General features: G+C 43.2%; 1 protein-coding gene across 1 annotated transcript in view; it reads left to right on the forward strand.

Annotated features, from left to right (window-relative positions):
- tbx15 (T-box transcription factor 15) overlaps positions 1-27,265 on the forward strand; it is a 107,615-nt gene that overhangs the window by 52,718 nt on the left and 27,632 nt on the right. The window contains exons 4-6 of the mRNA XM_055644260.1: positions 2,647-2,818; positions 13,104-13,271; positions 18,091-18,155. Of these exons, the coding sequence (XP_055500235.1) occupies positions 2,647-2,818; positions 13,104-13,271; positions 18,091-18,155 (405 nt within the window). The remainder of the gene's footprint in view (positions 1-2,646; positions 2,819-13,103; positions 13,272-18,090; positions 18,156-27,265) is intronic.

The following is a 27,265-nucleotide window of genomic DNA, read 5'->3' on the forward strand; positions in this document are numbered from 1 at the left end:
CTGGGTGTATCTGAACAACAATTGAGGAACAAAACTTTGCAGACAGCAAATCTAAAGCAAAAACAGAAAAGGCTGTGAACACTCCACAGGTTATTCTCATAGAGTGATACAGCATGGAAACAGGCTCTTCGGCCCAACATGCCTATGCTGACCATCGACACTAGTCCCAGTCCCCCCTGGCCTTTAGACTTTAGACTTTTGAGATACAGTAGGAAAACCGGGCCTTTGACACACCGAGTCCATGTCAACCAGCGATCACACTAGGGACAATTTACAATTTTTTACCAAGACCAATTTACCTACAAACCTGTACGACTTTGGAGTGTTGGAGGAAACCGGAGCATGCAAAATAAAACAGGTAGAATGTACAAAGACAACACCTGTAGTCAGGGTTGAACCCGGGTCTCTGGCGCTGTAAGGCAGCAACTCTACCGCTGCGCCACTATGCTGCCTGCATTTGGTTCATATATGCCTCTAAACCTTTCCTATTAACTCTGGTATAATCTGTCCTATTAAACGTTTCAGGCATTTCCTGTTTCTATTCAATCTATGCAGGGATGCTTTCAGCAAATCTATAACTCTGGCAGGTTTATCCTGACACAACTGTCCCTCCGTGCTTTGTGTGAAGGCTTGAGAGAGATTTTTGGAGATACTTTTTACATCCACAGCACAGCCCCATTGCAAATAAATCATTCCTCAGAGGTAGCGAGACCACATCTGCACACAACACAATATTAGAACTTTCGTCTCAACAGGGCACTATTTAATTTAAGAAACAAAACAAGGAACTGCAGATGCTGGCTTACAAACAAAGACACAAAGTGCTGGAGTAACTCAGACATGAGTGAAGAGGGGCCCCGAGCAGAAACATTGCCTATCCATAGAGGCATAGAGTCATAGAGTGTGGAAACAGGCAGTGTGTGGAAACAGGCACTTCAGCCCAACTCGCCCACATCGGCCAACAATGTCCCAGTTACACTAGTCCCACTTGCCTGCGCTTGGTCCATATCCCTCCAAACCTGTCCTATCCATGTATCTATCCAACTGTTTCGTAAATGATGGGATAGTCCCAGCCTCAACTACCTCCTCTGGCAGCTCGTTCCATATTTACCAAGTTACCCCTCGGACTCCTATTAAATCTTTTCCCCTTCACCTTGAATCTATATCTTCTGGCCCTCGATTCCCCTACTCTGGGTAAAAGACTCTGTGCATCTACCTGATCTATTCCTCTCATGATTTTGTATACCTCTATAAGATCACCCTTCATACTCCTGCGCTCTCATGGAATAGAGACCCAGCCTACTCAACCTCTTCCTATAATCTCACACCCTCTAGTCCTGTCAACACCCTCGCAAATCTTCTCTGAACCCTTTCAAGCTTGACAATATCTTCCCTATTACGTGGTGCCCAGAACTGAACACAATATTCTAAATGCAGTCTCACCAACGTCTTATACAACTGCAACATGACCTCCCAACTTCTACACTCATTCCATGTTCCAAAGGAATGCTGCCTGACCCGCTGAGTTAGTCCAGAACGTTGTTTCTGTTATTTAATGGAATAGGTATCTCCACTTTTGTACTCAAATCTTCCTTTAGTTAAAATTAGTTCCATTTGGAGATACAGCATGGAAACTGGCCCTTCAGTCTATCATGTCCATGCTGACCATCGATCACCCGCCCACACTAGTTCTATGTTATCCCACTTCCTGGTAGGCGGCAGATCATTTACAGATGTTAGCAACAAATATTTCTTACTCATTGTGTGTGTTTGAGAGGAAGTGATTAACGGTTTAGGGAATACAAGGTCAAAGGAGAAATGTGTAAATAATAGGGCATAGATACAAGGAACTGCAGATGCTGCTTTACAAAAAACGAGACAGTGCTGGAGTAACCCAGCGGGTCAGACAGCAACTCTGGAGAACATGGATAGGTGATTTTTTGGGTCAGGACCCTTCTTCAGACTGATGGAGGGGGGGGGGGGGGGGGGGGGGGGGAACTGGAAGGGAGGTGGAGGCAGATGTAGACACAAGGAACTGAAGATGCTGGTTTACAGTAAAAGAGAGAGTGCTGGAGAAACTCAGTGGGTCAGGCAGCAACCATGGAGGGAATGGACAGGCAACGTTTCAGATCGGGACCCTATTTCAGACTGAATCAATGGGAATATCTAATGCTATTGTATTGGTGCTATAAAGTCCCGCGCCAATCCTGTAGTGTTTAATAATTCCCATTTAATAAGAGGCCAATAAGTTGGAAAAGAGAGATGGAGGTTGGGACAAAGCTGGCCAGTTTAAGAATCCTTGGGACAGGTACATGGATAGAATATGTTTAGAGGGATATGGGCCAAACGCAGGCAGGTAGGATGTGTAGATGGAGCATTTTAGGCAGTGTGGGCTGTATAACTGTAGACAAGTATAACTCTATAACTATCAGTGTTAGATGGATACAGGCAAGTGGGGTTTGATGAGCAGACAGATGGAGTAAGTGACAAAGGCTGGAGGTGAGAAAGATGTCAGATAAGGGAAGGAGTGAATTGCAATGCCAGGGGGAGGAATATTGGTGGAGGTGGGTGTGGATGGGCTATGGGGGAAATGCATTGTTTTAGGTTCTGCTGAGGTTTTCTGATCTCAGGTGTCTCTGTCTGCAGATATGTTTATCACAGTTCGAAATGGATGGTTGCAGGGAACGCAGATTCTCCAGTGCCTCCTCGGGTCTACATCCATCCAGACTCCCTCGCTTCAGGAGATACGTGGATGCGACAAGTTATCAGCTTTGATAAGCTCAAACTCACCAACAATGAGCTGGATGATCAAGGACATGTATGTAGACCGCAATTATTATACAGTTTGCAGTAATGTTTATGCTGACCTCGGGCTCTGTTAATCTACCATCAGGTACAGATGCTCAAGTTAATGGCTGATAGCATGAATTAATTATCCCAGGGGAATCAGGGACCAGAGACAACATGGGCAAGGTGGGACTAGTGTAGATGGGGCATCTGGTAGGGAATTGAAGAATACAGTTGAACAGAGGGATCTGGGTATAATCGTGCATAGTTCCTTGAAGGTGGAATCTCATATAGATAGGGTGGTAAAGAAAGCTTTTGGGTGTGCTAGCCTTTATAAATCGGAGCATTGAGTATAGAAGCTGGGATGTAATATTAAAATTGTACAAGGCATTGGTGAGACCAAATCTGGAGTATGGTGTACAATTTTGGTCGCCAAATTATAGGAAGGATGTCAACAAAATAGAGAGAGTACAGAGGAGATTTACTAGAATGTTGCCTGGGTTTCAACAACTAAGTTACAGAGATAGGTTGAATAAGTTAGGTCTTTATTCTCTGGAGCGCAGAAGGTTAAGATAGAGGTCTTTAAAATGATGAGAGGGATAGACAGAGTTGATGTGACAAGCTTTTCCCTTTGAGAATAGGGAAGATTCAAACAAGGGGACATGACTTCAGAATTAAGGGACAGAAGTTTAGGGGTAATATGAGGGGGAACTTCTTTACGCAGAGAGTGGTGGCGGTGTGGAATGAGCTCCCAGTGGAAGTGGTGGAGGCAGGTTCATTGGTATCATTTAAAAATAAATTGGATAGGCATATGGATGAGAAGGGAATGGAGGGTTATGGTACGAGTGAGGCAGGTGGGCATTGTTCTTGGACTTGTAGGGCCGAGATGGCCGGTTTCCGTGCTGTAAGTGTTATATGGTTATATGGTTATATGGTTATATCTTGGTCGGCAGGGACAAGTTGGGCTGAAAGGCTTGTATCCTCTGTGACTATGTGACATAGGTTTAAGGCGAGTGGCAAAAGGTTTAATAGAAACCTAACAGGCACCTTTTTCACTCAGAAGATGGTGGGTATATGGGATGAACGTCCAGAGGAGGTAGTTGAAGCAGGTGCTGTAACTACATTAAAAAGACACTTGGACAGGTACATGGATATGAAGGGTTTAGAGGGATGTGGGCCAAATGCTGGCAAATGGGACTAGTACGGATGGGGCATCTTAATCAACAAGGACAACTTGGGCCGAATGGTCAGCCTCTGTGCTGTATGAATATGTATATTTGTAACATAAATAGACACAAAGTGCTGGAGAAACTAGCGGGCCAGGCAGCATCTCTGGAAAAAAAGGATGGGTGTCGTTTCGGGTTGGGACCCTGCTTCAGATTATCAGCATCTGTGGTTTCTTGTTTTATATTTTATAACATTTCAAAGCATTTCAGCGTAGCATTTTCCAATGCTGGAGTGGGAGAGGCGAGAGGCTGGAAGTTGTTGTGGGGGTCGAAGCAAGTTCAGTAGATGATCTAGGAAGGACTGAAGGGTCTCGACATGAAACGTCACCCATTCCATCTCTCCAGAGATGCTGCCTGTCCTGCTGAGTTACTCCAGCATTTTTGTGTCTAGCTCGGAAGGACAGTTGGATTAAGCTGCATGTATTTCAATGTGAGTGGCCTGAAAGGTAAGGCGGATGAACTCAAGATGTGAACAGGTAATTGCAACTGAGACGTTGTGGCCATTGCAAAATGTTAGCTAAGGGAAGGATAGGACTGGAAGCTTTGTGTTCCATGGTACAGGTGCTACATGTGAGGTGGTGATAAAAGAATAGCAAGAGTTGCTGGGAGTAGGCTGGGTCTCTATTCCATGGGGCGCAGGAGGAGAAGGGGAGATCTTATAGAGGTGTACAAAATCACGAGAGGAATAGATCGGGTAGACGCACAGAGTCTTTTACCCAGAGTAGGGGAATCATGAACCAGGGAACATAGGTTTAAGGTGAAGGGGAAAAGATTTAATAGGAATCTGAGGGGTTCCTTTTTCACACAAAGGGTGGTGGGTGTATGGAACGAGCTGCCAGAGGAGGTAGTTGAGGCAGGGACTATCCTATCATTTAAGAAACAGTTAGACACGTACATGGATAGGACAGGTTTGGAGGGATATGGACCAAGTGCAGGCAAGTGGGACTAGTGTAACTGGGACATTGTTGGCCGGTGTGGGCGAGTTGGGCAGAAGTGCCTGTTTCCACACTGTAGCACTCTATGACTCTATGCCTTTATGGATAGGCGATGTTTCAGCTCGGGGCCCTTCTTCAGACTCATGTCTGAGTTACTCCAGCACTTTGTGTCTTTGTTCGTAAGCCAGCATCTGCAGTTCCTTCTTTTGTTTCTTTAATTAAATAGTGCCCTGTTGAGACGAAAGTTCTAATATTGTGTGCAGATGTGGTCTCGCTACCTCTGATGAATGATTTATTTGCAATGGGGTTGTACTGTGGATGTAAAAAGTATCTCCAAAAATCTCTCTCAAGCCTTCACACAAAGCACGGAGGGACAGTTGTGTCAGGATAAACCTGCCAGAGTTATGGATTTGCTGAAAGCATCCCTGCATAGATTGAATAGAAACAGGAAATGCCTGAAACGTTTAATAGGACAGATTATACCAGAGTTAATAGGAAAGGTTTAGAGGCATATGAACCAAATACAGGCAGCATAGTGGCGCAGCGATAGAGTTGCTGCCCTACAGCCCCAGAGACCCAGGTTCAACCCTGACTACAGGTGCTGTCTTTGTATGTATATCACTCTGACTCTATGAATCTATTATGGAGGATGCCACAGGATGTCCAAATAGTCAAGTCAACAGTGGAATGAGTTTCAGCGAAGCCAGGAATACCAGCAGGTGTCCAACCACAAAATAAAGACAACAGTGACTCTTCAGTGGATTATTTCTCCACCGTTTACCATTGAGTTGAAAATGTCATTGGTACTGCTGGTGTTTGATTTCCACAGCTCTCACCAGCTAATTCTGCAGAGAATATTATTTTACTAATTTCTTTTCCAGCCATTTATACTTTGTCACCCACGTATTTATCCAGGTCATTGCATTCAAATATAGATTGTAACTGATAATGTTTTAAGAGACTAATAAATTAATTTAAACCTGAATTCATGCAAATCTGACATGACATTGGTTTTCTATATAGTTATTATTTAATACATTTTCTATTTAAAGATAGCCTATGAGCATAGTGGCACAGCGATAGAGTTATTGCCTTACAACGCCGGAGACCCAGGTTCGATCCTGACTTACGGATGCTGTCTGTAAGGAGTTTGTACGCTCTCCCTGTGACCGTGTGGGTTTCCTTCAGGTGCTCCGGTTTCCTCTCAATTGCCAAAGATATGCGGGTTTGTAGCATAACTGGACCTATGTAAATTGCCTCTAGTGTGTTGTGAGTGGAGAGAACATGGGATAACATAGAACTAGTGTGAACGGGTGATCGATGGTCGGCATGGACTCGGTGGAGTAAGGGCCTGTTTCCATGCAGTATCTCCAAACAAACTAAAACCAATTAAAACTTAAGCAACTACTAGTCATTTCTCACAACTTTATTATTAATTATTAATAATTGTTACAATTGTACAACTAATTGTACAATAAGAATTGTATGAATAACTGTACAAATAATAATTCAGTTGTTCGTTGCTCATCTTTTTTTACAATTAATTGTACAATAAATGGTTACAATTTAAGGGATAGTTTTGGTGAAGATTTAGCACTCAATAGATGATAGATGAATTTGGTGATGAATTTGAACTTTGCTGAAACGGAATTGCTGCTTTTCGTTTCAAACTAAAAGCTATTTTTAAAACCCGAGCTGACAGCCAATGGATAATTGCAAAGTTAAACTGCTCTGAGTTTGGTGAAAGCAATGAGCGCTCGAAGGTCAAAAATACCACAGAGCAGATGTTATCCAAACCTTCCATTCCCAAAATGTGCCTGAGTTAAAACATCGAAGGAACACTCTGTCCCAGTTCTGCGATGTTTTCCACCCTCTGTACTTTCAAGCCTCGGGTTCCCATTGATGCCATGGATGCCAACTCAGTGGGCAGTTATAACCTGTGACTTTATTTCCATTGGGGATTGGAGTGAAATCAAACCTAATTCATCACGATGACCATTATAAAAATGCAATGCCACACCTTTCTGTCAGATGTTTTCCAAAACCAGCTTACTGAAGTTAAAGGATATTATCAGATCAAAGAGGAAAAATTTAATGGGAAACTGAGGAGCAACTTTTTCACACAGAGGGTGGTGTGTATATGGAACGAGCTGCCAGAGAAAATAGTTGAGGCAGGTACAATAACAATATTTAAACAACATTTGGACAGGTACATGTATAGGAGAGGATTGAATGCATATGGGGCATACCTGGGTAAATGGGGAAACAACAAACTGCAGATGCTGGTTAATAGACAAAACCAGTCTGAGGAAGGGTCTCCACCCGAAATGATCCTTAACTATATTCTGCAGAGATGTTTAGTTTAATTTAGTTTAGTTTAATTAATTTTAGTTTAGTTTAGTTTAGTTTATTGTTGTCACATGTGGTACAGTGAAAAGCTTTTTGTTACTTGCTATCCAGTCAGTAGAAAGACTATACATGATTACAATCGAGCCATCCACAGTGTACAGATACATGATACAGGGAAGGGATACTGAGTTGGATGATCAGCCATGATCATATTGAATGGTGGTGCAGGCTCGAAGGGCCGAATGGCCTACTCCTGCACCTATCTTCTATGTTTCTATGATAAAGGGAATACCGTTTTAATGCAACATGAAGTCCAGTAAAGTCCGATTAAAGATAGTCCGAGGGTCTCCAATGAGTAGATGGTAGGTCAGGACCACTCTATAGTTGGTGATAGGACGGTGCAGTTGCCTGATAATAGCCGGGAAGAAACTGTCCCTGAATCTGGAGGTGTGCGTTTTCACACTTCTGTACCTCTTGCCTGATGGGAGAGGGGAGAGGAGGGAGTGAGTTACGACAGCACTTTATGTCCTTTTGTGAGTAAATGGGACCAGCGGAGATGGGGTGCCTTGGTCGGCAGGGATGTGTTAGGCCACAGGGCCTGTTTCCATGCTGTATGACTCTATCCCAACTTTCACCAGTGTCTAATTTGCCTGTGCTGAATGTAATCTCCAACTGCAGAATAAAATCTGCTGGAGGAACTCAGTGGATATTGCAGCAGCTGTGCAGGAAAGGAATAGTGAATATTTTCAATTGGGATCCAGGACTGAATCTGCAGGGTCTTGTATCAGCGAACTAATATGGGTGGTCATGGTGGCACAGAGGTAGAGTTGCTGACTTACAGCAAAAATGCAGCGCCAGAGACCCGGGTTCGATCCCAGCTACGGGTGCTGTAGTTAGTTAGCTTGATAAAAATTTAATTTATATGTAACCACTTAATTGGCTTGATAAAAATGTAAAATTGTCCAAGTTGGCAATATGCAGAGTAATGCCCTGCCGACTACAACATTCAGAAGGTTCAGAAGGTTGAATGAGATAGACATAAGAAGCTGGAGTAACTCAGCGTCCCTGGAGAAAGGGAATAGGTGACGTTTTCTCCAGAGATGCCGTCTGACCCACTGAGTTACTCCAGCTCTTTGTGTCTATCTTCAGTCTAAACCAGCATCTGCTGTTCCTTCCTACACGTGGTTGAATGAGATATGTTGTTCTACATTTCCACGCTACAGTGTCACCCAAAAGCGATGAATAAATAAATTGTTGCTGCCCAGTTCCGGTTTTATACCACTAATGTAATGAGGGGAATAGATTAGGTGAATACACATAGGTTTTTACCCCGGGTAGGGTAATCAAAAACCATGGGACATAGGTTCAAGGTGAGAGGGGAAAGATTTAATAGGAACCTGAGAGGCAACTTTTTACACAAAGGGTGTGTGGTGTATGGAACGAGCTGCCAGAAGAGGAAGGTGGGGCAGTTATTATAACAACATTTAAATGACACTTGGAAAAGTGCATAGATAGGAAAGATTTAGAGTGATGTGGGACAAAATGCAGGCAAATGGAATGAGCGTAGATTGGGCATCTTGGTTGGCGTGAACAAATTGGGCTGAGGGGCCTGTTTCTGTGATAGGCCCATGACTCTTTGATTCCAACTAGTTACCACCCACAATTAAATTGATTACTATAATCTTATCTCTACAACACAAGGTTGGACAATTGCACTTTGATCACTGGGAGAAATGAAAAATACTGGAAATACTTGACAGGTCGGACAGCATTTGAGTGAGAGAATAAAATCAGTTCAGTGACATTTCAGCAGAAGTGATGATATTAACTTTCAAGAAAGAGAATCCTGTCCTGCTGAGTATTTCCAGCATTTTTGTTTTTTGTTTTGGATTTCCGATACATGCATGACTTCGTTTATTACACCGTGAAAATCAGAATCATTCATATTTTTTGACAGCCAGCTAAGCTTGGGAGATTGGCTTGACTGGTTGCCAAGGCAATTTGGGTGGGGCTTATTCTGTGCTTCCCAGGTGAGGCTATTTGATGACTGTGTTGCACAGAGCTTTGCCCATCAGGTAGGAGTTGCCTTTGTTCTGGAAGCTGGCATATCTTGATCTGCTCAAAGTAAATGTTGACCTAACTGTTTGGGGACTGGCAAATGTTGGTTGCATTAAATAGGAATAATCTTTAGGTTATTAGGGAACTAGGAGATTGTGCCAATTTGAAAATATTGATTAGGTTTAGGTTTATTATTGTCACGTGTAACAAGGTACCGTAAAAAGCTTTGTGTAGGAAGGAATCAAAGATAGACACAAAATGTTGGTGCAACTCAGCGGTTCAGGCAGCATCTCTGGAGATAAGGAATAGGTGATGTTTTATGTGCCTATCCACACGGTAAAAATGTTTCTTTTGCATGTTATCCAAACATATCAGATAATGCTACACATGAATACAATCACCCCAAAGTATAAAGGAAGAGCCAAGACACAGATAGAGTGTGAACAATAGCACCTTAGCATCTTAGCATAGCACTTCCAGAGAAAATGTCCAATGTCCGTAATGTCCACTGGAGAAAATTGACTACATCCTGGCTGGTTACTTAAGATTTATACCAGAATGGAATTGTACAAGATTCACGATTGCTTGGAACAAATTCATTCTATTTTTTTAATAATCCTTGTTTATTTCTGTAATAGCGATTTAATTCAAATGTGAAATTCATACGAAACAAAATGGTTGCAAACATTTAATGACAAACATTCATAGTTTATGACTCACAATTCACAGTTACTCAAAACCAAAGCTTTCAATGTATAAACTGTAGGGATATGTTTAATTTTACTTTAGTTTAGTTTAGACTTAGGGCATGGAAACCGACCGAGCCCACCATCGATCACCCATTCCCACTGGGTCTATGTTAACCTCATTTCTCATCCACTCCCTGCACACTAGGGGCAATTTACAGAGTGGCCAATTAACTTGCAAACCCGCACGTCTTTGGCATATGAGAGGAAACTGGACACCCGGGGGAAACCTACGCAGGTCATAGGGAGAATATGCAAACTCCACATAGACAGCACCCGTCTCAGAATCGATGCTGGCGCTGTGAAGCAGCAGGAAATATTAGTTTTAATTTTCTGCAGCAAAGCAGAAAATGCAACACCTTTTTAATTTCCTGAATTATTATTCTCAGTAAACGGGGTGAATATACTGGGCTAACCGAAATTGACTAAGAACTAGTAAACTCATTTCACAGAGTTCAATTAAATCCATAGGGAAGGTATTTTGTTTTTCTTGCAGATAAAGGAAACTTTCTTTCTCTGTTTGATCTGGATTCCATCCCAGTTTCTGGAAGTGAGGAGGCAGTGTTAAAAAACATGGTACCATCACACCTTTCATCATTGAAACAGAATATGTTTTCATCTGCCATGGTTAGACCTGAAACCAAGTGTTAGTGTATACTGAGCCACCATGAACTTCATACAGACACATGGTTACTTACTATTGAGCTCTAGATCATTTGGATTCCCGAAATCGGACAATACGGTGCATTATGCAGTGAATAGGGACTATCCTATTTGGGTGGGACAGTGGCAAACTGGTGCAGCTGGTAGAGCTACTGCTTCACAGCTCCACAGACCCAGGTTCAATCCTTACCTCGGGTGCTTACAAGCCTAGTCTTTTCAACCTTTCCCGTCATATGGGGAGAAGGCAGGCACGGGTTATTGATTGGGGATGATCAGCCATAATCGCAATGAATGGCGGTTCTGGCTCAAAGGGCAGAATGGCCTCCTCCTGCACCTTTTTCTATGTTTCTATGTGCTGTCTGTGTGGAGTTTGCACGTTCTCCTTGTGGGTTTTCTCCGGGTGCTCTGGTTTCCTCCCCCATCCTACGGGTTTGCAGGTTGGCCCACTGTAAATAGTCCCCTAGCGTGTAGGGAGTTGATGAGAAAGTGGGATAACATAGAACTAGAGTGAATGGGTGATCGATGGTCAGCATGGACTCATTGGGCCAAAGGGCCTGTTTCCATGCTGTGTTTTTCAATTAATTAATTAATAATCTAATATATACATCAAATGATGCACATAATTTATTCTCCTTGTTTTAATATGCCTGCGATGGATTATAAATCAAATTACAGAATATTCTAATATTCCCACAATATTTTAAAACACAATATTTTATACTAAGGCCACAATATTTTAAAACACTTTCTCATCCAATCCAAGGAGCAAAAATTTGAGTTACTCCAGCATTTTGTGTCTACCTTCGATTTAAACCACTATCTGCACTTCTTTCCTATACTAAACATTTTTAGAATTATGTTCATCGTTTTAATTAGAAAACAACTATAGGCTGGGATACACGGGTTGAAGAGTTGACATCGGTCTGAAAAGGGCCCGACGCGGAGGCACCAATTCATTTTCTCCACAGATGCTGCCTGACCCGCTGAGTTACTCCACCACTTTGTGTTTTTTTTAATTTGGAAACCAGCATCTGCCGTTCCTTGTGGCTCCATCGAACATTTGAAGGCTCATTCGTGGTCAGTAGCTTCACTGCTTAGCTCTGCTTTAACAAGCGAGCGGTGTAAAATCAGAGACACGTGCAACTACAGATGCTGGGATCTTAAGCAAAACGCAAAGTGCTGGAGGAACTCAGCGGGACAGGCAGCATCTGTGGAGGGAATGGGCAGAGGACGTTTCGGAATGGGACCCTTCTTCACTCTGACTCACTGAATTCCTCCAGCACTTAGTTTTTGTAGATCTAAAACCGGGTTGAATGAGCCACTGCTGCTTGCATCAGCAGTTAAGGTTTTAACGTATTCCCCACTTAATACAGAGACACGAGGAACTGCAGATGCTGGAATCTTGCGGAGAATACAGAGTGCTGGACTAACTCAGCGGGTCAGGCAGCATCTGTGGAGGACGTGGATGGTTCTGAAGATGGATCCCCACCCGTAACGTCGCCTATCCATGTTCTCCACAGATGCTGCCTGACCCGCTGAGTTACTCCAGAACTCTGTGTCCCGCTCAATAGACTTCCCTGTTGAGCGCCTGCGAAATCGGCCAAGAAAATTGACTTTTATCTTCCCACATAACAATCTGTGCATATTTTAGTAGACGACTGCAGTGGCAGACTGGGTACATATTTAATAATTTAACCCGTTTCTCACCAGACTGCGAGTGCTATTTATTTTAACCAATAAAGGGAATAAAGGTACATATATATGCAGAGCTACTCCACCACTTTGATTTCTCCACAAGGTTACAGCAGTCTGTCCCTACATATTTATTTTACTGGGTCATTTAACTCATTTAGTAGATTATTTGAAAATAAAATTAACGCCTTAAAACGCAATGGTCGCGTTTTTATCCCAAAGTCTGGAAATGGCACAAGTTTGAAGCAAGTGCAAGTCCAACACTTTGTGAAGGGAAAGATATGATAGACACTCAGAACCTTTTTTTCCCCACTAGAAACATCTAGCGGGGGAAGTTTAAAGGCGATATGCCGGGCAAATACATGGATGTGCCAGGGGTGGTGGTGGAGGCAGATACCATTGTGGTGTTTAAGATACTTTTAGACAGGAACATGGATATGGAGGGATATGGTTACATGCGGTCTGATTACGATGGTCTTGGCATCATGTTCGGCACAGACATTGTGGGCCGAAGGGCCTGTTTGTTGTGCTGTACTTAATCGGTGCTGATTCTGTTTACGGTGCAATTCAAAACACGTTTTGCCTGTATATTTAACGACACAAAATATGAATCCTTATTCTCAATCTGTCCTGGTCTTTTTTAACAGATAATTCTTCATTCCATGCACAAATATCAGCCCCGGGTGCATGTGATCCGAAAGGATTTCAGCAGCGAACTGTGTCCGACCAAAGCGGTGCCAGGGGGAGAGGGGGTGAAGACATTCACCTTCCCGGAGACAGTCTTCACCACGGTGACAGCCTATCAAAACCAGCAGGTAGGTCTTGCTACACACACACACAACACACACACCCACACACACCCACACACACACCACACACACACACACACACACACACACACACACACCCACACACACACACACACACACACACACACACACACACACACACACACACACACACACACACACACACACACACACACACACACACACACAGTGCAGGAGGAATTCAACAAGCCACGGAGCGTATGTGGAGGCAATGGAAAGGCGACCCTTCTACACAGCGGAGAATTCAATGCACGCTTGGCTGGAATATTAATGCAAAAACATGTTTATAAGCCTAGGATCAGAATTAGACCATTCGGCCCATCGAATTCTTTATTGTATTCAGCTCTCCTCGGCTTTGTGTGCTCTGCAGAAAGGAACTGGTTTTTTTTTCCGACTTGCTGATCAAAGAAAGACCACGAGCTGTATATCTAGGCTGAGTTATTCCCCCTTCTCCCGCCCGGAAGGAGGTACTGAAACTTGAAAGCGCGCACCACCAGACTCAGGGACAGATTTCTGAACTGTCCTTCAATAAGCTAGGGTACTGTCCGATTCACCTCTACCCCATTGCGGCCATTGGCCTTTGTCTGTGGTTCTGCTGCGCTACAATGCTGAGAACTATATCCTGTACTCTGTATCTTCTCCTCTATTGTACTTGAGTTGCACATCAAAACCAAACAATCATCTATTATACATTTCCCTTCAACTTCACCCCCTTTGATGTCTCGTTTTCACATCTTACGCTTCCGCATCTCCGTGTCGCCCTCTCCCCTGACTCTCAGTCTGAAGAAGGGTCTCGACCTGAAAAGTCCCCCATTCCTTCTGGCCAGAGATGCTGCCTGTCTCGCTGAGTTACTCCAGCATGTTGTGTCTACTAATTTATTTACCTCGGTACAATAACGTGACAATAATGAACCTAAACCTAGATATACCAGCGGTACTGATTGTAAACCCTGCTCCCACCCGAAAGGGAGATCTCTACCACGGTTTAAAATCTATTTATACATAAAGTCAATAAAGGTCCTCTGCACAACATTCTTGCAAATGGGAATCACGGGGAAACAAAAGGGATTTCGTGATAATATCAAAAACAGGTCAAGGGGAATTAATTTACTCGCTTAGAAAAGTAAATCTCCATAGTGCCTGTTGGAAAAGATTCACACTTAAGCTTCTAATGGCGGGAGGGAGGTGGATATGTTTCCGAAACAGTCCCGAAACCCTTGCCCGCTAAATATTTGGTGCAGAAACAAAGAACTGCAGATGCTGGTTGGAGGATACAATGGAGTAATTCAGCGGGTCAGGCAGCATCTGTGGAGAACATGGATAGGTGACGTTTCACAGAGTGCTGGAGTAACTCAGCGGGTCAGGCAGCATCTGTGGAGAACATGGATAGTGATGTTTCGGGTCGCGGCCCTTCTTCACACTGATTGGGAAAGGTGGGGGGTGGGGGGAGCTGGAAGGGAGGCGGAGGCAGTTATAGACACAATGAACTGCACATAATGAACTACTGGTTTAAGAGGTTTTTGGATAGGCACATGGATATGAATGGAAGGATGTGGATAGCAGAGGAGATCCGTTTAATTTGGCTTCATATTCAGCATGGACATTGTGGGCCGAAAGGCCTATTCCCGTGCCATACTGTTCTATGGCCAGTGGATTGTTCACCTACAGTTTAATTTTAAGAATATATAGATCATGGTACACATTTTTTCAATAGCTTTAACGGTACAAGCGTCGCTGTGTTTAACTAGCCGGTGGGCCGTGATCGTGAGCGAAATGCTGTTGTCGTGAGCGGTTCAAACACAACTGATTGTGTAATTGGCAGGGTCTTGTCTGAGGGATCTGATAAACTAGGCCAACGGAATGTTATAAATGTGGCTGGGAAATACTGTCTCGTAATCTACAAAATATTGAGTCAGTCTTTACTGAAACTGCTGGCGTTGTAGACAAAATGAATGAGTGAGACAACTATAGGCGTTGTGTACTAAACGATCTCAATGAAAATACTTCTGAATAACTCCACTCAAGTATTTAGTTTCGAGATGCAGCATGGAAAGGGGCTCTTCGACCCACCGATTCCACGCCGACCACCGATCACCCGTTCACGCTAGTTCTATATTATCCTACTTTCACATTCACTCCCGACACACAAAGGAGAATTTACAGAGGCCAATTAAACTACAAACCCGCAGATCTTTGGGATGTGGGAGGAAACCGGAGCAAACTCCAGACAGCAAACTCCAGACAGACAGCACCCGAGGTCCTGATCGAACCCGTTTCTCTGGCGCTACGAGGCAGCGGATCGAACTCGGCGCCTATATTTAGATAGACGCGTGCCATCCATGGGACAATTTTGCTCGCAGTTATATGCAGAGCGAGCTGGTACATTCAGAGAGTTCTATTTTCCTCTCCTTTTGGATATTGGCTGGACAACTTGAATGAGATGCTTCAATCCTTGCATTCGCCTTGTTCTCCTGCATAAAGCGGCATCGCAACCGTTTACACCGTGCACGACTGTCTTAAAGCACAACGCGTGCAATGCTTTCAACCCTCAGGCAAACACAACACAAGCGATTAGAACGAGCCCCGCTACTAAAATCCCACCAGTCCCCGGAACAGCAACCTCAAATCGGCTCTAATTATTTACTTCAGATCGTCTTTATGTTTTTCTGTACGGACTCGAGATGAGATTATTTCTAATGAGTATGAAAATAAGTCTAACAACTCGACTAGTTTGTTGTAAAGGGTCAGGAACTGCCCGTGTTCCATTTAGGAATGACGAACGCTGCAGTTTGTGTTTTGTTTTAACAAACGAGTTCTGTGAATTCAAACATTGAAAATGTTGCCTATTTCTTGGGGAAATCGTTTGTGACAAATTTAATCCGTATTTTTAATTCTCAACCAAAAACTCAAATTGCGATATTTTGGAATGATCTAACATTTTTTTCAATTATAGCTCCTAAATGCTTTAATTCATAGAAACGGTGCATTTTTTAACATATTAATATTCAAACTCCAGTTTCTAAATGCAGGACATATCCTCCAAAATGAACCAGTTGAAACATTTTGGAATGATCTGACAATTTTCCCATTAAAACGTTTTTAATTATTTTATCGAGAGAAGTGCTGCATTTTAAAAATAAAAACATATATCTGTTCAAACTATAGTTTCCAATTGCAGGATTATATACTCCAAAAACAAACAACGATACATTGAAACATTTTGGAATGATCTGACTTTTTTCCCCATAAACTGACTAAATTATTAATCCAGAGTAATTAATGCTGCAGATTTTTACACGTTTCTGTTTAAACACTAGTTTTATCTTTCACCAAAAGGAATCAAAAATGGTGCTTGTTCCGTTGACTTCCTCCAACACTTAGTTCCAGAATCTGCAGTTCCTGTGTCTCTATTTGTGCTTGAGTTTGGCTTGTTCGCGTTTTATCTGATTTGGCGCAAACAAAAAAGCTTTTCACTGAAACCTAAACATTTCTATTTTAAACAATAATTCTTAATAAATAACCACGAGGCCGTGTAAAAAAAAAGGCTGAATCCATTAACGGAGCTGATTAAGTTAAAGTTGATACAATGTTTTTTTTTGTTACACCTTACTCTGGTTATCTGAACCTAGCTCGGTTTGCAATTAAAGTTGAGAATGGTGCGCGATTTAACAATGCCCGGAGCTTTTGATAAACCGTTATATGTTTTGGAGGCAGTTTTTTAATTCTCTAAAAGGTTTAAACATTCCTTCTCTCCAGAGATGCTGCCTGACCGCTGAATTACTCCAGTATTTTGTGTCTACCTTAAACATTTACATATGTTGATTCGGTGTCCACGAGATCAAAGAGGGGGGATCTGCGTGATATTGAAACCAAATTTGACACCGCACTCCAATTATAGTCAGGAGCAGGTGTGAGTTGGTTCCTTCGGGCAAATTTTACATCGCTGGACTGTGCACCAGATTTAGGAGAGCACATTGTCATTTCGTGAACGCCGCCCAAATTCCTTTCCCCGGCAGTGCGCGCACGGCAGAGTGAGCTCGGTCCTCTGTGTCGGCATTTATGCCATTTGAGGATTGGACTATCTGCATTAACCTTCAGGAGAGTCTGAAAAAGTCGTCCGTCCGTCCATTCCCTCCACAGATGCTGCCTGACCTGCTGAGTTCCGCCAGCACTTTGTGCTTTATTCTGTAACTGTGAGCGTTGGGTAGAGTGGGGCAGGCATGTTTGGGGAACTGTTTTGTAACGATAAAATAAAAATCTCCGTAATGATCAATCTCAAAATTAAAAGCCCTTTATTAAATTTAAATCAAAATTGTGAATATTCTTAAAGGGCATTTTTTAAGACCATGTCCTTTACGAAATGCAATTAACCAGCTAACCGCAGAAAAAAATCTTTACTTGGAATTATGTGAAAGCGGAACAAATTATTTTAGCCATCCAACGATATTTATATAAAATTGGTTCTTAGAAATAAGGCAACATTTCAACCGCTGTTAACTTCTCGAAGAAACTTCTCTTTATTTATTTTAAGGGTTTGATGTGCTTCTGGATTATACGTTATGCTGTTTTAGATGAATAATATTTGGCATTTTTTGTTTCCATTATTTATTATAATTGAACCGATTTATGATTTAGGTTTTTCCCCCCATTTTTGAGGGGGGTTAAATGTCCAATGAAGATACAGGGAAATGCAGCTTCCGTTCCTCCACAATAATCACGGCGCCCTCTCCTCTCCGCCCTCACCCCGCTTCAGCTACATCTTTCCCATCTCACCACTGTTTGATTCTTTCCATTTATTCTCCAGATTACAAGGCTGAAAATCGATAGGAATCCGTTCGCGAAAGGGTTCCGGGACTCGGGCAGAAACAGGTAAGGAGCTCAAATAACCCCGCTATACTTTAAAATGTATAATTCAGGGCGAGATACTTTTGCCCCTTGCATTGCAAACATTGTGATGTGTATGTAGAAAGAAAGGCTCGCAGACGCCTACTAACATTTGTGTCGAATTGTATTGAAATAAACGAGTATGCAATTTATTCGTTGGGCCCAGAAACTCTGCCCACGTCGACGAGGCGGTGTTTGGAGATTTTCTCTATTCCCTGCTGGCTGCCCAGACGCGCTTACTAATCACTTTTGAATTTACAAATGCAGAATGTGCTGCGTGCTTTGTTACTGATTAGTTACAGAGTGATACAGTGTGGAAACAGGCCCTTCGGCCCAACTTGACCACACCGGCCAACATGTCTCAGCTATACTAGTCCTCAAAACCTGTCCTATCCATGTACCTGTCTAACTGTTTTTATACGATTCAATACGTATTATTTTTTGTGTATGACTGGTTTGTTTTTGTGTATCATTGATTTTTTAGTCATATTTTCCGAATCTTCTTGAGAGTATTCAGCTGATAAACATATCGCTATTTTACCATATATAAAATAAAGCTAGTTTATCTTTTATAGTGTAACCGCGCAAAAACAGTTGTCGGTCCACGCTACAGTAGAATCTGATGGGGGAACTGCTTTTGATAAGCCCCAGTTTGTTGTATCCAGTCGTCTGTAATTCCAGTGGGCGGTGGGTATCAGGCGGAGTTGCCGCTTGCAACATCAGAGACCTGACCTCGGGTGCTGTCTGGACGGAGTTTGTGTGTTCCTCCCTGTGGCCGCGCAGGTTTCCGCCGGCTTTCTCCCACATTTCCCAAAGACGTACAGGTTTGTAGGTTAATTGGCTTCTGTAAATGTCTCTCGTGTGTAGGATACTGCTAGTGTGTGAGAATGCTGGTCTACTCGGTGGGCCGTTGGGCATATTTCCACGCTGTATCTCTACAGTCTAAAGTTGGGATCAATTTGGCGTTCCCTGACATGCTCACCGGGTTTCCATTGAGAGTTCATGCACTACTGACATCGGTGCAGTCGGCAGCAAGTGTCTCTTAGCACCAACTCGTTACACCTGGTTCAGCAGACTGGGGTTACATGAAGAGACCATGACTGGAAGCTTTAAGTCTAGCTTCTTCACCGCAACCACTACAAAACACAAACCTCAGTAATTATAATCTTGTCTAGCTTGCCTATGCCGGCCAAGATACCCCGTCCAAGCTAGACCCACATGCCCACATTTGACCCATATACATACATCCAAACCTTTCCAATCTATGACTATGTCCAAATATATTTTAAATGTGGCTGACCTGCCTCAACGACCTTCTCTGACGTGAAAGACGATGGTTGGACTCGTAGCTCATTGAGACCAACACTGAACTATTATAAATAATAATAATAATAATACATTTTATTTATGGGAGTCTTTCAAGAGTCTCAAGGGCACCTTACAAAAATTTAGCAGGTAGAGGAAAAACATGTAAGGGGAATTAAATAAATAGTAGAGACTTGACTGGTACACAAAGTAAATACAGAATTCAATACAAAACACAGTATGAGGCAATTAATGCACAGATGAATATCGGGTGGGAGATGGGAAGCCAATGAAGTTGTTTGAGGACTGGAGTGATATGATACCAGGATTTGGTGTGGGTGATGAGTCGGGCGGCTGTGTTGTGTACCAGTTGGAGTCGGTTGATGTAGGTGGAGCTGATGCCAAGGAGAAGTGAATTGCAATAGTCCAGTCAGGAGATGAAGGCATGGATGAGTCTTTCAGCAGCGGGCGGTGTGAGAGAGGGTCTGAGTTTGGCGATGTAAATAATCATTTACTATTTTTGTTCTACATATTACATTGTCTCTGCAAAATATATTTTATTGGCTGAGTTTTTGGTTGTACTGTGGACTTTGGTTTTGCACTATTATAGTTGTCCAGTATTATTATATGTGTGAATATTGTGTCTTTATTTGTTAGTGTGTTGATGGGCCTGTTATGCTGCTGCTGCAAATAAGAATGTTGTTCTGTTGCCAGTACTTGTGAGAATTAACCACTTCTAATTAATTCCTGTGAGTCCTGTTATAACCGGCCAGTGTGTTTAGGCACACGCTCTAAGGATAGAAAGTTTGGTGGAAGAATCCATTTTAATTTTAATGTTAATTTAAGTGCAGTAAGTTGGAGATTGCTGTAAGCCTGTGTTATTATAAATCAATATGAGGCAAAATGCAAAGGGGATTTTCAATTTCCATCAGTACGAAATTCACCATTTTTCTCATTTTAAATTATTCCTCATTTCAAACGGAAGATCAAATAGAACAAGTTGTCCAACAACTTTAGGCTGTGCACGCCACACTAAAGAAGAATTCCTCATTTGAACACGGCACCAAATGACATAGAGTCAAGAGTGTTTTATTGTCATGTGTCCCAGATAGAACAATGACATTCTTACTTCCTGCAGCACAACATAATATGTAAATGTAGTACACTGTAAACAATATGATAAAGGAGAGAGAGTGTGTGTGTATACACATACTCGCAAGTACACACATACACACACGCGCGCACACACACACACACACACACACACACACACACACACACACACACACACACACACAACACACACAAACGCATGTACATATGCACACACTCACTCTGAAAAAACAAACAATATTAGTACAATAATAATAATAATAATAATAGTCTATTGTAGTTCAGAGCTTATTTGAGGTTGTCGAGTTTAATAGCCTGATGGCTGTAGGGAAGTAGCTGTTCCTGAACCTGGACATTGCAGTTTTCAGGCCCCTGTACCTTCTTCCCGATGGCAGTGGTGAAAAGAGTGTGTGGCAAGGATGGTGTGGGTCTCTGATGATGCTGGCTGCCATTTATAGGCAGCGACTCTGATAAATCCCTTTGACGGTGGGGAGGTCAGAGCCGGTGATGGACTGGGCAGTGGTCAGAGCTTTTTGCCGTCATTTCCACTCCTGGACGTTCAAGTTGCTGAACCAGGCCACGATGCAACCTGTCAATATGGTCTCTATCTACTGTACACCTGTAAGTTCAAGAGAATCCTCTTTGACATACTGAATCTCCTTGATCTTCTCAGGAAGTAGAGGCGCTGATGTGCTTTATTTATAATTGCATCAGTGTGCTGGGTCCAGGAAATATTTTTAGAAATATGCACGCCCAGGAATGTGAAGTTTTTGACTCTCTCCACTATCGTCTCGTTGATATAAATAGGATTGTGGGTCCTCATCTTTCCTCTTCCAAAGTCCACAATCAGTTCATTGGTTTTACTGATAGTGAGAGCCAGGTTATTGTGCTGGCACCATTTGGTCAATCTCACTTCTAGACTCTGACAATTCACCATCTGTAATTCGTCCCACAACAGTGATGTCGTCAGCGAATTTGAAGATGGAGTTCGCACTGTGTCCGGCTACACAGTCATGAGTATAGAGTGAGTAGAGCAGGGGGCTGAGCACGCAGCCTTGAGGTGCTCCTGTACTGATTGTTTTTGAGGAAGAAGTATTTCTGCTGTAGTCTGTGGATGATATTGGAAATGATCAGACTCACACATAACGATTAGAATCCATAGTCTTTTATTAGCAACTCTGCAGAGGAATCACAAGGTGCTTTCATCTCAGTAAGCATACTAGTAGTCTGCCAGAGAGAGAGAGAGAGAGAGAGAGAAAGAGAGAGAGAGCGCTCTAATAAGCCTACATCCTCCCTCTTAAAGAATTAAAAGCAAATGCAAAACTACTGAGTACTACTTAGAATTAAATACAAATGTATGCTGCTGATTATACAAAGCACACTATATAGTATGTGGCAACAAACTGGAGGAAGTTCAGACATAGCCCGGGTACTTTGCGGTGGGCTTACAAACATGACCAGCATGTGTACGGTACAGTCCATCTCCTCCCGACATGATCGGTGGTGAAATAGGTGTCGGGGTTTGAAACAACATTCCCGGAGATGAAACAGGAGACTTTGGCACAGGTGGAGGTGGCATAGCCATCGGCAAAGTAACAGTATCAGAAACAGGTTGTGGTGCTGGTGCAGTCGGGCCAATGCCACTGGTGCCGGCTCATTCACATGTTGCCTATTGCGTCTGTAGGTGCCGCCATCGGCATTGACCAAGTATGAACGTGGCCCGGAGGCAGTTCCAGAAATGACGCCGATGTAGTCGTGACGTTTGTCGGTTTGCAGACACACCACTTGCCCCTCGGCTAGCGGTGGAAGCAGTCTGCTCGTTTTGTCATACCACCCTTTCTGAATGTCGCGCTTGCTTTGTAGTCTGGACTGGACTTCTGATGGTGGGACCACTTGCGAAACTAGTGCCTGTTTCGCCACAGGCAATGTGGCTCGGGTCTGCCTTGACATCAGACGCTGAGCGGGTGAACCCAATATAGGATTGCAGGAGATGTTGGGCAGGTTAACCAGGTCCAGGTTCACATCTGATTTTGCTCTGTGGGATCGTTCCATTCATTGTTTGGCACTCCTAAAAGTCGAGGATCCAACTGCAGAGGGATGCGCAGAGACCCAGTTCTGTGAGCGTGGTAACCAGCTTTTTACATTTTTTTATTTGATCTAAAATATTTATTCAAATATTAAAGGGGGTTCATGGCACCGGATGCGGCGCCCCTGCCTGGGAATTGAGACAATTCCCCCGAATGTGCCCCACTTCCTTACAGGCATGGCACCTTGGGCGCTCCGATGTCCAGAAGATGGTAAAGTCGCGCCCATCCTGCTGGACACAGAAGCGCCCAACAACTTCCTCCTCCCGGTCTAGCAATATCGTCAGCTGGCACCGGAGGGAAAGACGTGCCGTAGCTCCTTCCCACGGAACCCCTGGGATATTGGGGTGATGTCTGTAAGTACCTTCCCCAGGGTACTCCTGTAGATCCCTTCAATGGTGGGGAGGACAGTATCTGTGATGGGCTGGGTAAATGATTAGTACCTTTAAGGTGCTATAAAATGTAGCTTGATGGTGTCTGTCATATGATGCTGTTTTACAATATGTATTGATATTGACATGATACATTTTTGGAATTTTTTTCCCAGATTTTGAAATTCGAGTAGGTTGCTTTTTCAGCAAAAAAGATAGTTACCTGACCTATCTTAAACATAAAATGAATCAGTTCCGTCACATTGGAGCACATTTTGCCATACGATGAAGAATATTTGCTTGTGTTTGTTTTGACCAGTATCTGAGCACCAGTTTCATTGAATTCAGTGCCTGTAAATGCATCGTGTATACACCAAGATATTTGAAGCACGCGATCATGGTTAAAAACATCGATTCTCCATAATTAATCATTTCTTACGAATACCTTAAGCAGTCAAAATCAGCAAGCACAAAGCACAATTGAGAAATATACATGATATTAAAAGGGAAGAGATGCTGTTAAAAAAAATATTTGCACTTAATGCAAACTCCAAACAAATGACACACTCCACATTTGTAAAATTATTTTCAGGGCCTTCTGAAGGTGTTTAGCACTAACACGGTCATTAAAAAAACCTTATGTAGGAATGCCCAAACATTTTAAGGCAGCTTTAGTCTGGGAGTGGAGAGCAGCTTCAATCTGTTATCCTTGAAACCATTAATGCTTTTGCCAGGATAATGTTGTCAGTAACCCCTGGATTTTCATATTTAACTGGGAAGATGCAGAAACCGGAATTTGCCGAACCTAAACCACTTTTTGGGTCCTGACCCGAAACGTCGTCTGTCCATTCCCTCCACAGATGCTGCCGAACCTGCTGAGTTCCTCCTGCACTTTGTGTTTTGTTCAAGTTTCCAGCATCTGGTGTCTCTAGATTAAAACTCTTGATTTGGGCGTTTTTTAACCTAGTATTGTAGCTTTCGCACTACTACATCCAAGCTCCGATCATTGCTGAGCACATGATTGGTGTATTGGAGCTGAAGATACACTGCTGTTAGATCTGGGTCAAACTCGTGCAATAGGTAGAGTAAAGGGAAATATACAGAGTGAATAGTCTAGTTCTCTGTACTGTAGAGCAGTGATTCCCAACCTGGGGCCATGGCAAATTCCAGGGGGGCCACAGAAAATTTGGGATTTAGGGGGCCACCAGCTCAATTAAGGGGGGCACAGAGCTACCACCCTGTTGCCTCTTAAATTTCAGTTCTAATAAATTTAAATCTATGTAGTTGAAATATTTTTGATGTTGGTGGAATTGAATAAAAGAGGATATATGTGCAATTAATAGACACTGATATTTTTATGGAAGGTATTATAATATTGAAGTACTTTTTTTCCACTAATAATGTCGGGGGGGGGGGGGGGGGGACAGAAAAATTAAAAGATCCCAAGGGGGCCATGAGCTAAAAAAGGTTGGGAACCACTGCTGTAGTGCAATTCCACAGACAAAATTCCATGTCCACAAAGGGGTGCAGATGAATCAGATGGATGGATATTCCATGCAGTTCTACAGGGATTTTAGATGAGAGGGGAAAGATTTAATAGGAACCTGAAGGGCAACCTTTTTCACTCAGAGCTTGTTGGGTATATGGAATGAGGCGCCAGTTGAGGCGGGTACAATAACAGCATTGGAAAGTTGTAGATTTGGACCAAATGCAGGCAAATGGGGCTTGCCTAGATGGTGATTCTTGGTTGGCTTGGACAAGTTGAGCTGAAGGGCCTGTTTCTGTGCTGAATGATTTCATGACCCAAGAATCGGACAGATGTGTAACTGCGTTAATTTCTATAACCTGACATTAATGCGGGTTGCCAACATCTGAGGAATAGGAAGAGGGAGCGGAGGAGAAACAGGAAGGTTGAAAGTCATGTCAGAACCCCCATTGCCGTGAAATTAGGGATCAAACGTGTGATTCTGCAATTGGAAAGCACATTCACTCAAGACCCACTTTACTCTCCCCCTGTCTCTTCTCATTAGTGTCCCTTAATCAAAAACACTGAAGCACACTTTCCACAGCAGTTATGTACTTGCATCTATTAAATAAATCAAACACCAGTGAACAATGGACATACCCACTATTTATCCCATGCCTTGCAATCTGTCTGCCACATGTCTCGGCCTATTCTTGTCGGCCCACACCACGGCCACCCCTTGGCCGTGGCAGAGCTGAGGATGTCTGGTCACCCGGACACTAGGAGACAGTAGACAGCCTGCAGCATAACACCCAGCTGGTTAGGTTCTGCTTTGGACTGCACGCTCTGGTCCTAAGTGGCTGTCATTTGTATTAACTGACTAACAAGCAAGGACAATGGTGACATTTCAGTGATGGGACAACTAGACCAGAGGGATCCAGGTGTACAAATACATAGTTCCCTGAATGTGGCATCGCATGTAGTTACGGTGTTAGTGAAGAAGACCTTTGTGAAGAAGGCCTTCATCCAGTCAGGGAATTGATTATGTAGAAACAAGGAACTTCAGATGCTGTTTAATACACAAGGTGCTGGAGTCACGCAGCGGGTTAGGCAGCATCTCGGCAGAACATGGATAGGTGACGTTTCTGGTTGAAACTCTTCTGCCATCAAGTTTGAAGGAGCTCGGAGAACCTTTCTCTGAGTTGTTGGTGGGAATGTTGCGAGGACTCTGATCTGAGCTGTTGGGGGGGGGGGGGGGGGGGGGGGGGGGGGGGGGCAGGCTAGGACATAATTCATTCCACTGTGAGAGGCTAAGGGGTGATCTAATAGAGGGATATAAAATCATGAGGGGAATAGATAGGGTGAATGCACAGTCTTCTACCCAGAGTAGGGGAATCAAGAACCAGAGGACATAGGTCTAAGGTTAGAGTGAGCAAGGTTTAATAGGAACCTGAGGGGCACACAGGGTGATGGGTATATGGATCAAGCTGCCAGAGGTAGTTGTTCAGGCAGGTACAATGACAACATTTAAAGACACTTGGACAGGTACATGGATTAGCAATGTTACAATCTTATTTGGATGACCTGAATTTAAAGCATATAATTAGTTAGTTACCTAATTGTAGCTAATTACAAAATTCAATTACTAGATCTAAACATCTATCCATTTCTTAAGAAAAGGTTAATATTTTTAAATAGCCTAGGTGTCCAAATAACATTCACACAAGAATTCACAATATAACATGATTTTTAAATCTCATTGTCATGAATTTATAGGCCAAACGGAAGGAATTTAATGTTTAATTCCCGTAAATTAATGGGCATTTAAATCATCTTGTGAGTGGGTTTTTGTGGAATGTGATCGATTGGAACGTTGCGGTTGCAGTGAATTTGAAAATATATCTCGAGCAGGCAGGAAAAACGGCATTTTAACCCCCCCATAGGCGCCAAAGTTGCGCATACGGCCAGTGGCAGAAATGCAGCGCCGCTGAAGGTAGGTATTGTAACATTGCTACATGGATAGGAAGTGTTGAGAGGGATATGGGTGAAACGTAGTTATCTAGGATTAGCTTGGCTGGGGCATCTTGGTCAGCATGGATGGGTCTGTTTCCCTGCAGTATGATGATACTATGACTGTAATGTTCTTACACTCAGGGCAGCACATTGAAACAAATGCCACTCTCTTCAGTTGGATATCAACGTCTCCTTGTGTGCTGTTGCAGGGCAGATTCTGGGTGGTGGTCTCTTGCCGAAAGCCCTGTTCAACTGGTGCCAGAAGCCATGGCAGCAGCAGCAACCTCCACATTGACTGCAGCGCTCAGATGCTACATGGCTTGTTCTCTTGGTCTAACAGAAGCTGAAACAATGGCCAGCCAAGTGTTCCTGTGATGTTGGGTCCATCTATGTTAAAGTTGAACCAGTTTACCATTTTCCTGCTGGGCAGCATGGGCTCCACTCTTGTTCCAAACCTGGTGTGAAATGGGAGCTGGATCCCCCAATGTTCATTCAGTTTTTGGCAGCTGTACCAGAAGATCACACATGTATTTGGTGTACACTTCAACTCCTTTTGTATGTTGGCAGCCTTGTATGAGTCTTCACCTGGGACTGCTGTGGCAGGAGTAACATGTTACAGGGAGATCTCCATTTCGTTGGTCAGACTGTGTGTGGACCCTTTTCCTTGGACTTCATCATTCTCAATCCACTTGTTTTCTTCCCCCCCAGCCTCTTCTACATTTCTACATTAACTGCCTTACTTTC

This window comes from Leucoraja erinacea, chromosome 13 (genome assembly GCF_028641065.1).
Source record: "Leucoraja erinacea ecotype New England chromosome 13, Leri_hhj_1, whole genome shotgun sequence".
Classification (NCBI taxonomy): Eukaryota; Metazoa; Chordata; class Chondrichthyes; order Rajiformes; family Rajidae; genus Leucoraja; species Leucoraja erinaceus.